Genomic DNA, 12,213 nt, shown 5'->3' on the forward strand with positions numbered 1-12,213 from the left:
TGAAAAGGCCATGGCCTTTTCCTGCCAGCGTTCCATTCGTTTGCTACTCTGCACCCTGCCGGAGCAGCTTTTATAACTGCTGTAAGTCAGTTGCCACCAGAAAAAACATATGTTCTACTGGCAGCTGGGTCCAATAAGATTGGACCGTAGATAGGTGAGATTCCATGTTCCGCTACAAGGGCACCCAAACCCTGGCCCGGGGACCATTTGTGGCCCTCAAGGACCCCCCCCCCCCCCCGCAATCTGGCGTGCATGGAGCTCCCAGTCTCCAGTGAGCCTCTGGTCTGCTGGACAGTTACTAGAGTTGATGCTGGCCCAACACAGTTGCTCTCAGCGCAAGGGCTGACTGTTCAATCTCTCGTATGAGCTGAGGGCTCCCTCCACTGCTTGCTGTTTCACATCTGTGAAGCAGCTGAGGCAGCAAAGACTGGCCTTGTTTTGCACAAGGCCTTTTATAGGCCTTGAGCAATTGCAAGGCCTTCATTCATTCATATAAGTTCCATCTCTAATATATTCATTTACGTACATTTTTTCAAATTTTAAATGTAAAATTAATTCCTTTTTCCTGGCCCCTGGCACAAATAAGGTGATCCTCCTGCCAAAATGTTTGGACACCCATGTTCTACTATAATGCAAACCACTGTATTTTATACTATAATGCAAATGTTCCATGTTCTACTATAATGCAAACCATTGTATTTACATGCATTATTTCATATATTTCTTATTTTTCTTCTGTGTGTGTGCGTGTGTTCTTTTTTGTTTTTGTAAACAGGAATAGGTTATGCTTCCATAGTGATCGTGTCGCTTCTGAATGTGTATTACATTGTCATCCTAGCTTGGGGATTATACTATCTATTCCAATCATTTACGAGTGTCCTGCCTTGGGCTCACTGTAACCAAAAGTGGAACACACCAACCTGCGTGGAAGACACTCTCAGGAAGAACAAGACACTTTGGTTGTCACTGAATGCCACTAACTTCACTTCTCCTGTCACAGAGTTTTGGGAGTAAGCAAGTTTAATTTTTGTGTTTTATAAAATACAGAGATAATAAAACAGTGACTTTAACTGTAAGGGAAAGTATGGAACATTAGCTACAGCTCAGTCCTAAGTAAATGCTGTGCTGGTGGAACGTGTGTTCCACCGGCACATGGTCTTGCAAGAGTGCTATAAAGTGCTTTGTGACAGCACCAGCAACCGTTGAACTGGTGGGAAGGCTGAGCCTTTCCCCATGTGCCGTCGGCCATCAGGATGCCCACTGGATCAGGTAAGTCCAGTGCAGAGACGGGGAAGGACAGGGAGTGGGTGGAATGAAAAGGAGAAGGGGCGAGAGACAAGCCAGTCGGGCCTGGGAGGGAGGATATCGACAGTGTCACATCTGTGCGTGCCTTATCTTAACCCTTTTCCTGGGCCCAATCTGCCGGCATGGATCAATTCAGACTTGTGGCAACTGTATTGCTGGTGCAGGTCCGAGTTGACCCATAGCAGCTTATTCTTACACCCAGCAGCCACTCATCCCTCACGGGATACAGCAGTAGCTGTGCCAGAACTGCTGAATCGCTGCACAGGAATTTAAATAGGATTGGGCTGCTAATTCTGTATAGGCCCAGGGTAGTGTTTTCTTCTGAAATCAGATGGAATCTTAGGGAAAAGAATCTTGCTCCCATTATGCGCAGATTCATAGCTGATATTTAGCAAGCTGAACGTTCTCATTCAGTTTTTCTCTTTTGTATGTTGCATTATGATTGCTTTGTTTATAGTTTATATCTGAATTGAGTTCTTTTGCTGCAATAAGGCAACCCAAAACAGGACTAAGATAGTAGATCCCCACTCCCCAAAGCCTTTTTGAGAAAATTATTTGCTAGCTAGACTTTCCCATAGTTAAATAGTGATGACAGCTTCTTCCCACCTCTTGAAGTATTTCTGTCTGTCCCTGTCACAATAGCCCCAATCCAATATGTCTGAACTCAGCAGAGGGCTTTGACAGCACCAATTATTGAGGTTTGGGATATCTGTGTAGGGAAATGCTGGATGAAGGGTGTTTCAAAGCAGAAATCAAGCCTGATCTATGTGTGATTTACTCCCACCCCATGGCTTGGCTCATTTCATTTGCTTAAGTACCAGGTCACTCTTTGAATGAACTTGACCTACCATTTATTTTATACTTACATATAAGTTAGGAGTTGTGCAAGGAATTCTATCAATGTGGAATGTAATCTGATATGTGTGATATTTGCAAAGTGAATGCCAGGAGCTGTGCTTAAACTTGTAAACCAAGAGCCAAAGTAGGATCATTTAAATAGAATACACTTTGGATTGTGTGTATCTCATGATGACTGTGATAGATACCGCAAAAATATGCCATTAGCAAAAGATCACTATAGTTATAATTACTGTATATTAATTTATAGAGAGGGATGAAGGGAGAGACCATGGAGTGTTAATAAAATCAACTATACTGTATAAAAAATTCCAAACTGTATTTGGAATGGCCAGCAAATGCAGAGGCACGGAACAAAAAAATTGTTCACTTATTACATTGAAAAGATTTAATTAGAGACTTTTATGTGTACATTTTTAATGGAAAACTTTCAGTAAACCGTAACTTCTATATGTATTAACTGATCAGGGTAAGATCATCACTCAGAGCTAGCTAATATGTTACAGATCTCATTTTGTGAGATAATACATGTGGCCCTGTGTAATATATAAACCACTTTACCATGTGACAAGCCATTTGAATTTGATGCACTGGAAGGCAACTACTCCTCTTGTGAATCGAGCAATCGATGTATGCTGCTGGGGGGGCTGAGTTCTGAAATATCTTAGGTGGGCTGTATTCATTCAACTTTATCAGCAGAGTCTACAGGAAACAACACATCTCCATCCTGGTTAGCTTTATTGAATCTGTTACCTTTGCAAGCCAAGTGATGTCCTCTTCCCAGCAATGCTACTGATTATGCATTGGGGGCTGTCATTATAGCTTATTTGAGTTAATGGCCTGTGCAAATCTCATGCTTGCTTGAGCAGCAGTCATAGGGGATAATCAAATCTTGCTTTAGTTCCAGAGACTTACCTCTTGGGATCACATCACATGCTTCAATTTCAAAGTTGTAAAGGTTTTATTACACAGTATATGCTTGCAAACACAGTCCTGAAAGGGCAAGGAACAGGGGACAATTACCAGTAAACAAGAGCTTTGATTGTTCTCTGCCAACCAAAGCCTTTTAAGTGCTTAGAAATCAGAAGGTCTGGTTCATCTAAAATCCATCACGTGCTTTGATCATGTAAATCTAAGTAAAGCAGAACAAAACTAAACACAATCCTCTTTAGGCTCATGTGCCCTTGAAGGCAGCCTTAAATTAAAAAAAAAAATGCCTTTCCTTTTTGGCTTCTCTGGAGTGAGATCCTCAGGCAACACTAGTTTATCATTATCAAGCTCTTCATCTTAGTTGAAATGGGATATCGTTCAAGAGTTGCACAGCTCCTGGAGTCTTTTGTTTTCTTCTTAAAGAAAGAAAATCCATGAGGCACTTGCCTCTGGCAGTAGATCAACAGAAGTTCTCTTTGCTGTTTGCCCATTCACTTCTGCTGCTGCTGCTGCTCCTCCTCCTCTCCCTACTGGCTAAACTGGAAAAGGAAGAGGGGGACGCAAGAAAGCATGGAGGAGAGGGAAATGGTGGCATAGTGGACCAAGAAGGAGAGTAGAGGGGAAAAAAATTGATTAGATTAGATCAAGTTTGGTAAAGAGAAAAGTCATCATTCTCAGCTCCCTAAAAGACCACAGATTAAATATCACATTCATCAGTGGATTCTTCCCATTTAACACATTTGTATTTGAAAATACATGTTAAGGACAGGTTCTTGAGAAGCAACTGATTAAGAGCCTGATCCTATCTCTCACCATTGTTGACAGTGCAGCCACACCAAGGAGACACCACCTGCATTTAATGGTGGGGTGGGGGGGAGGTGATCATGATGCCTGGGAGAAGTAAGGAAAAACATTTTTTTTTGTGGGCCTCCTGAAGACTTATGGCAGGGCTTTTCAAACTGGGGCGTTGTGACACCCCAGCCTGTGGGCCCTGGCCTCTGCCTCCTTAAGGGGCGGGGGCAGCTTGGAGGCAGGGAGGAGGCAGCGGCACGATCCTGGGGATCCCCCCCGCCACCTCCCCCGCTCCCGCAAGCACTTAGTGGCTCTCAGACTCTCCCAGAGAGTTTGAGATCCACTGGCCTATGAGTTTCCTTGCAGCTATTCCAGCTATATAGCTGGTTTAAGTCTGAGGAGTGGAATAGGAAGGGACAAGTGAGGAAAAAAAGGGGATAGTGTCATGGCACACACTGGTGCAACTTGAATAGTCCCTCCCCCAATCTGCCCCTTACCCCTCCCTGCCCCTTCTGCCAGCTTAGCAGGTGGAAGCTGCAGGAGCTGCTGCTGCATTCATCTTGTCTCTGCTGATTTGCAGCAGCAGTTCAGAAGCATGTGGTGGCAACCAGGCTATTGCTCTGTGGCACTGCCAGAATGCAGGTTATGGCAGCAAAAGCCCCAAATAGGATTGAGATGTAAATGGTTGTATTGTCTTTTTGTCACACTTTAAGGCGCAATGTACTGAGCTTGTCTTCAGGAATAGATGAACTTGGTGTTGTCAAGTGGGACCTGGCCCTTTGCCTCCTCCTGGTCTGGGTGATATGTTTCTTTTGCATTTGGAAAGGTGTCAAGTCCACTGGGAAAGTAAGTGTTTTCTACCTCTCTCTTTGTAATTATGGTTATCTCAAAATGTTAATTCAAAGAGATGTTTATTCTTTAAAACAGCAACAACAACCATAAAGACGCTGTTTCTCCAACCTCCAAACATAATTGTGACTTGCCTTGACAGGCTTTTTCAGTGTTGGGGACAGAGCTATACTCTAAGCTTGAAAGAGTGTCATTTCCTTTAGGACTGCAATTCTGTGCACATTTAGAGTTTAATGTTACATAGGAGTAAGACCCAGTGAACATAGTGGAACTAACTTTTGAGCATTATGTATAGGATTGCACTGCTGGTATCTAAAGTTGAGGAATTAATTTTAAACGGTAGGTTTTCTCTCCACCAAACTTTGGGCCTAAATCACTGAGAGCCCAATTCTGAGCTCCGCGCGCCGGCTTACGGACTGCCGAGCAGCGGAGAGGTAAGTGGGGGTATGGGGGAGGCAGGAAGGGGCAGAGGGTGGGGAGGAGGCATGATGGGGAGGCGGGGAGGGGTGGGGGAGGCGGGACCAGTGGGGCTTTGCTCTTCCTGATCCAAAGCCTCTGTGCTGGGCTCGCCGTCTGAAACAGAGGCTTTTACCTCACTGCTGACCTTTCGGTCAGCGGTGAATCGAGTAGCCCCATTGCAGGGCTACTGCACTTATCCAGGAAAGTCCCCTTCTCCTAAGGTGTTGCCAGCAGCTGCCTTGGGCGCGCAGGATGCGGTGGCAGCCATTTTTGGTGCCGCCTCAGCTGCGCGCCCTGGGCAGCTCATGATTGGACTCTTAAGACTGCAATCTTATGCAGACTTTACTGGAAGTAAGCCCTATTGAATATGATGTGACTTACCTCTAAGTAGACAAGCATAAGCATAACCTGGATTATCTTTTAGCAAGATTTTGAATTATTTAACTTACTATCCAAGAACTGAGAGTGAATTCGTTGCTTAGTTTCCTCTATGATCTCTCTAGCAAGGTATACTGAACACTAGGTAAAAAAAAAACTCAAGAGCAAGTTCACGAACTGTTTAATATCTGGTTTCTTTGTTTTAAATGGCTTCCCAAGGTCACATTGGTTGATCATTCATGAATTCCATGTCCTGTTGATTTTTTTCTTTTTTTTTAAATTACTGAACATCCCTCTTTGATTGCCCACATTTATCAACAGCGTCAATGAACTCCTGCAACATCATGCCTTACCAAACAGTAATAATTAGATAGCAACCAGACCTCCCTCCACTATAAACATACGCAAAAGAACAAAGTACAAGAATTCCAACACCATTGTAGAAGAATGTGACTTGTACTGATCAAGTTCATTGTAAATACACAAAAATGTTTTGATGCTTATCTCTCTGTCTCTGACTTCATCAAGGATCAAGAAACCTCTTTAAAACAATGGTATTGCTGTATGGGTTTTTTTTAAAGTCAAAAGGAACTTTCTATTTCTCAGTGTGTGCTGGCTGGAAACATTTCTTTTACAATGAATTCCCAGGGACATGACGTGCTGGGTTGGCTTAGCTTGGAATAGTTTCTCAATGACAGTCATGGGGTTAAAAAGCTGATTAGTTTTGAAAAGGAATTTGGTGACAATTAAGAGTGATGTTTATCAGTTCTTATTCAGTTTATTTTGCGCTCACCTTCAGAGGTCACAAACGAAAGAAACATTTTCACATTCTGCTTTTTGTACAATACTCTTTTCAAGTTAAGGGGGGATAATTAAGGCAGGAGATATAAATAACAAATAGGATAGGAAATTGGGGGAGGAAAATTTCAGGAGAATTTTTTGGACTATCTTTTATATAATACGTAACCAAATGAGAATCCCTGTGTGATTTTCAGAAAGGAAAGGAAAAATTGCATGCAAAGGTTGGTATAGTTATATGTAATGATCAGCCTGGCTGCAGGAGCTATTATGGTGCAACAGGCTTTGATATCTGCTTCTTAATCTCCTGAGGTTCACTTAAAAGACACGGAGATGCATCTCAGGAGCTTTCAGCTGGCTAAACCAATTTCACAAAAACAAAACTATATTAAACAAAGCAGCAGAGCTGCAATGATCAGGTGGCATCATCTGACCCTATTAAGAGAAGAAAGGAGAGGGGAAGAAAGGCCAATCAAAATTTGACTAGGGTTTGTATATTCTGACCCAGATTTCTAGAAGGCATGCATGTACTCAGCTTTTTGGAAAGCTTAGCCAGGAGCACAGAATGGGTACGATCATGCTGGGATTTTCTTTTGTCTCAGACAAATAAATCAGAGACATTTATAAAAGATAACAATGGCCACAAATCCAAAAGTTAAACCTATTGATTTTATATTAAAAGGGACATCTCTGTTATAGCATTTAAATTACTGTAGGGGGAAAAAACAAAAGCTCCCTCATCATTTATTGGCTCAATGAAGTGGTTCCTTCTCAACATACTGTCCAACCTCAGCACTTTCTTAGAAAATATGTGCAGAATCTTAATATTTAAAGAAATTTTTGTTTGACAATTTTCAAAGCCTTGACTGGTTTCAACCATCCCTCGTTGGAGAAGCTACAAATACAACTTCATGTGCCCTGACAAAAAGCCTCTTGGTGCAGTTCTAAATCTATGAAGATATTTTCATAGATTTCTTGATCGGTCTGTACTGTTGTCACAGCCTTTTCAACACCACCCAAAATCATATTTATGTGCTGGTCATTGGCATTGTAACTCTCCTTAAACTTCTCAGGGCGCAATCCTAACCCCTTATGTCAGTGCTTTCCAACACTGACATAAGGGCAATGCAGCTCCGAGGTTAGGGAACAAACACTCCCTTACTTGGAGGAGGACTCCGTGAGTGACACCCAGCTGCAGGAGGCAGCACATGTCCCATTGGCATTGCTATGCCACTGCTGGAAAGCACTGATATAAGGGGTTAGGATTGCGCCCTCAGTCATTCTGCAATGTCACGTAAATTTGTTCATCAAGACTGACTTTAATAAGCATGAGAGAAGATGAGGCATTTTTTGTAGAAGTAGAGCTTTTTACCTGGTCTCATGTCTCTGGTCTACATGGAGTTGAGTGGCACTCCTCACTTTGCAGTTTGCAGTGAGTCCTTGCTTGTGCACTTCCGGTATACAGTGAGCCCTCAGTATCATTGGGGGATTCATTTCTGGTCCCCCTATGGATACTGATTTCTTTGGATACTGATCCTCCTGTGGATGCAGAAAGCTCTCAGAGCACCTTCTGGTCATCTAGGAGGTATTCTGTGGCTTGCAGAGGCTGCGCGTGGCCTCCCCAGGTCTCAGGAGTCCTCCTGGAGGCCTCTGAAAAGTACTAGTTTTTGCCACAAGCCAGAACTGCTTTTCTGAAGCCTCTAGGGGGCCTTCTAAGACTTTCTGAGGCATGCGGAGGCTGTGCGTAGCCTCCCTGCGCCTCAGAACACCCCTTGGGTGCAACCTTCTGGTTGTGTCTGGGAGGTCCTTGAAGCCCTTTGGACATGGTTGGCACCCTCCTTGGGTCAAATCCACAAATGCCAAATGTGCAGATGAGAAGGGCCAACTGTATGCCTTTCTGTGAAGTGGTTTTGCAAAATTCACTCAGAGTTCATCTTTTCATTAACTTGAGTCTCTAGAGAAGTGCAAGAGCTGTTGCAGTAGTAATAATAATAATAATAATAATAATAATACAGGTATTTATATACCGCCTTTCATGGTCATCAGATTTCTCCTCAGACTTTATTTCAAGGCGGTTTACACAGGCAGGCTATACTAAATCCCTATAGGGATTTTTACAATTGAAGAAAGTTCTGTCTTTCAAGAACTACAACATTTCAGATGGATCCTTTTATGATCTGGTATCGCATTCTGGCCTCCAGTTTCCTCCCACGCAAGCTGAGAATCCTTCATATCTCACTTGAAGGGCGGCCAAAGAGCAGATGGAAAAACTCGGCTTGGCTTGTCAGCTGCTTCAAGGTCTCGCCATTCACGGTGCTGGTGGCCTTGAAATACAGTAAACCAGTATTTGAATTTTAAAGTAATAGCCTCCTGCTCTGTGTCACCAAAATGAAGGGCAGGGTAACATTTGTGGTTAGCTCCCATTGAAAGCAAGTGACTGTAACATTTATTTTTCTCAATCTTCTGCTGTAGTATCTATAGTACAAGGCAATATCTTGGCAAGAGGAAAATATTTGTTTTAAGATCTTAAGACTACTGTGTTAGATTATACCAGATTTTTGATTGACACTGACAAATTTGACTGGCTAGGCAACATCAGATCTATGGAACTTTGAGAGACATGGGAATGGGTGAGAAACGGCTCTAATCTATCATGATTCTTTATGGTTGTTTATTGTTCTGGTTATGCTTGGTGTTTTCACATATAACACTAGAACCAACTTTGAATGTCTTGTATGCTATTTGTATTCACAATATGAACATAGTTAAAACATGAGCCTTAACAGCCAGCCTGAAGCTTCTCTGATATTTCATTACTCTTAAGAGCATTTCCTAGCAGTAATTCCCACCCTAGCATGTTCCAGTGATGGTTGCAATCCAAGAGATCTATCAGTTTGCTGTTAGTTTCCACAAGCAGCAGTATGTCATTTGCTTCCAGTTTAGTCATACATATTCCTTTCTCTGTTGTTCACTTTTCTCTAGTGTGAATAGCTTTTCTACCTTTCCAGATGCTCAGCTCAGTCCATATCAGGTTATATTCAGATGAACACATTTTTCATAGTCAGGGTCTACATTGGAATTGGTTCCTTTGGATAATCCAAACACTCAATGAATTTTGATGCCATCTTTCACAAATACTTTTAACCAGAGAGAATTACAATGGAAAATGTAGGAGAGATTTGGAGTGGAGAACTACAAAGAGAGCTGTGAAAGGTATAAAGACAGATGTCCTCTGCCTTTGCTGCAGATTATCCACTTTCTCTTTCACAGTGGATAAAAGTTCATGCAGTTAAATAGGTTTAGGGAATCTGGTGAGTTGCTGAGGATTGCAAGCCTAAGGGCACAAGCCTAACCAGGTCTACTCAGAATTAAATCCTATTTTGTTCAATGGGGCTTACTCTCAGGAAAGTGTGGTTAGGATTGCAGCCATAGGCAGATAGGAAGAGGAGACAATTAAATAGGGATAAATCCAATTCTAGCCTCAAATTCTTAGTACTTACAAGTAAATATCCTTAATGTCCTTAGTTCTGGCCTACTATTAACAAAGGCAGTAACTTGCCATTTTGACTTTTTGTTACCAGGTTGTGTACATAACAGCAACATTCCCATTTGTCATGCTTCTTGTACTCCTAATCCGTGGTGTCACTCTACCTGGAGCTGCAGAAGGCATCAAGTTTTATCTTTACCCTGACATCACTCGGCTGGCTGATCCACAGGTGAGTTACTAGGAATTAGAAGAAGTTACGATATTTTGCTTCCATGTCCTGGAAAAGAAAAATATGAGGAGGGCAACTGGGAGATGATGGCTCAGTAGATTTTCCTATAATCTTATGCAATCAAAACCAAAATTTAAGATTACTTATGTGGTTCTATTTTTTCCCAACTTATCTTGTCAGAAAGGCTATTATTGTTAATGTGTTAATGCATTTTCCGTGTGTGTATATCTTTTTTATATCAAAAGGATTCTGAGGCTTGTAGAGTCTGTCCAAATATAGCATCTCAGCTTTTTTGTTGATATTAGGCTGTGGACAAGGTAAGGGAGATAATTTTTGCTTCAGTCTTTAGTTCTGAAAGGCAACAACTTTATGGAGCAGCAAATGGGACGGTAAGAAGCAATTGTGAGTATTTGCAACTGCCCATGTGTTATGGATGCCCTTGGGGACAGCAACTGAAAACCAAAATAATAATGATAATAAAAAAGGAAACAATATCTTTTACAGTATTTGGAGAAACTTATTACGCAAATGCTTGGAAAACAACAAAGTACATGATTAGTTCTTAATTTTTTTCTCTGGTACCATCTTGCAAATGATACAATTGCATATACTCTTGTCAGCTACAAGTGTTACTTCCTACCAGTAGGGAAATGCAAAACTGTCTAAAGAAAAGCATGCATTCAAATAGAATATGGTTCTTTTAAAGCAATTGTGATATAAGCAGTAAACTAAAGAGAACGTTGCAAGACAGATGCAAATGCCATTGGGTATCATTCAGTTGGAATAGCTTAATGGTTGCATTGACATGATGGGAGATGCATATAATAAATATCTTCTTTTCCCCTTCCTAGTACTCTAGGCTATTTTCTTTTCAATCAAAGCAGAACAGGGCATGAGCATTCTCCATAACCATTGCATGAAAGAGACAAAGGGGTGGGAGAAACGTAGTTAACCTTACTTCCTTTTGTAAGCCCGGAATTCTTAACAAAGAGCTCTGTTAGGATAGCTGGAACGTATTACTGGTATATTCAAAATGCTGGGGCTTTATACATGCTATGTTGCTGTTGTTAAATTGATTGTGTTTTAATTCATTTTTGTGCCCAATTGTTGTGATATGGTACAAGAGGGTATTGTTGAAGTAACTATGTTATTAGCAACTATGTCTAATAGTGTTCCTAAGAAGGTTATTTTGAAGTGATGCCTTTACTTGTTGTTCAACTGGAAAAAAATGTTTATGTGTTGCACAGACCAAATTAGCAGTAGATGATAGCCAGAGCTAGTGCAAGATGCTTTCTTCTAATAGTGCTATCTTTCATCATTTCTTTAGGTCTGGATAGATGCCGGGACTCAGATCTTCTTTTCCTATGCAATCTGCTTAGGTGCAATGACTTCCTTGGGGAGCTACAACAAATACAAATACAACTGCTATAGGCAAGTTTCCTACCAAAGGGGTTTAGTATGTTAGCTATATGATGTGTAGGGAACCATGGGTTCAATCTTTTCTTTAATTAACTTCCTCCATGACATATGTGTGACTTAGGGACTGTTTGCTGCTGGGATGCCTGAACAGTGGTACCAGTTTTGTGTCTGGCTTCGCAATTTTTTCCGTCCTGGGCTTCATGGCACAAGAGCAAGGGGTGGACATTGCTGATGTGGCAGAGTCAGGTACGATGGTGTTGGTGGCAGTGATGGTGGGCACTGCCACCCAGTGTGTGAGCAAAGTACTACAAACTAAATCAACTCCCCCCTCCCAAAAGACAGGTTTTTAAAATTAAAAATATTACAATATTATAAGCAAAGGAAGCAAAATCTGATTTCCTTCAGTTTGAAATGATTCTTTTTTCAGAACGTGCTGAAATATAAAATGGATTACAGTTGAAACAGAACTCTCAGAACAGTTACCAGACTTACAATGCAAATTATTTATAAAGAACTAAAGCCCGGTAGTTACTCTCCTTTTGCTTCAAAGTCCTGATAGGCACATAGCTCAATCCCTGTGCGGTGATGCGGCAGCACTGGTGAATTCCATGCAGGCTACACTGCATTCCATGGAGGATTTGAGAGAATGCAGTGGGGGCCCAACCCTAATGAGGGCCTGTGCCAGCAGAATGCTCATTCCAACTGCGTG

General features: G+C 41.8%; 1 protein-coding gene across 6 annotated transcripts in view; it reads left to right on the forward strand.

Moving 5' to 3' along the window:
• SLC6A6 (solute carrier family 6 member 6) overlaps positions 1 to 12,213 on the forward strand; it is a 72,091-nt gene that overhangs the window by 38,439 nt on the left and 21,439 nt on the right. For all 6 annotated transcript variants that reach the window (XM_066616157.1, XM_066616158.1, XM_066616155.1 and 3 more), the window contains 5 exons: positions 776 to 1,010; positions 4,599 to 4,731; positions 9,951 to 10,085; positions 11,413 to 11,516; positions 11,626 to 11,750. In XM_066616157.1, the coding sequence (XP_066472254.1) occupies positions 776 to 1,010; positions 4,599 to 4,731; positions 9,951 to 10,085; positions 11,413 to 11,516; positions 11,626 to 11,750 (732 nt within the window). The remainder of the gene's footprint in view (positions 1 to 775; positions 1,011 to 4,598; positions 4,732 to 9,950; positions 10,086 to 11,412; positions 11,517 to 11,625; positions 11,751 to 12,213) is intronic.

Source organism: Tiliqua scincoides, chromosome 2 (genome assembly GCF_035046505.1).
Source record: "Tiliqua scincoides isolate rTilSci1 chromosome 2, rTilSci1.hap2, whole genome shotgun sequence".
NCBI classification, from domain to species: domain Eukaryota; kingdom Metazoa; phylum Chordata; class Lepidosauria; order Squamata; family Scincidae; genus Tiliqua; species Tiliqua scincoides.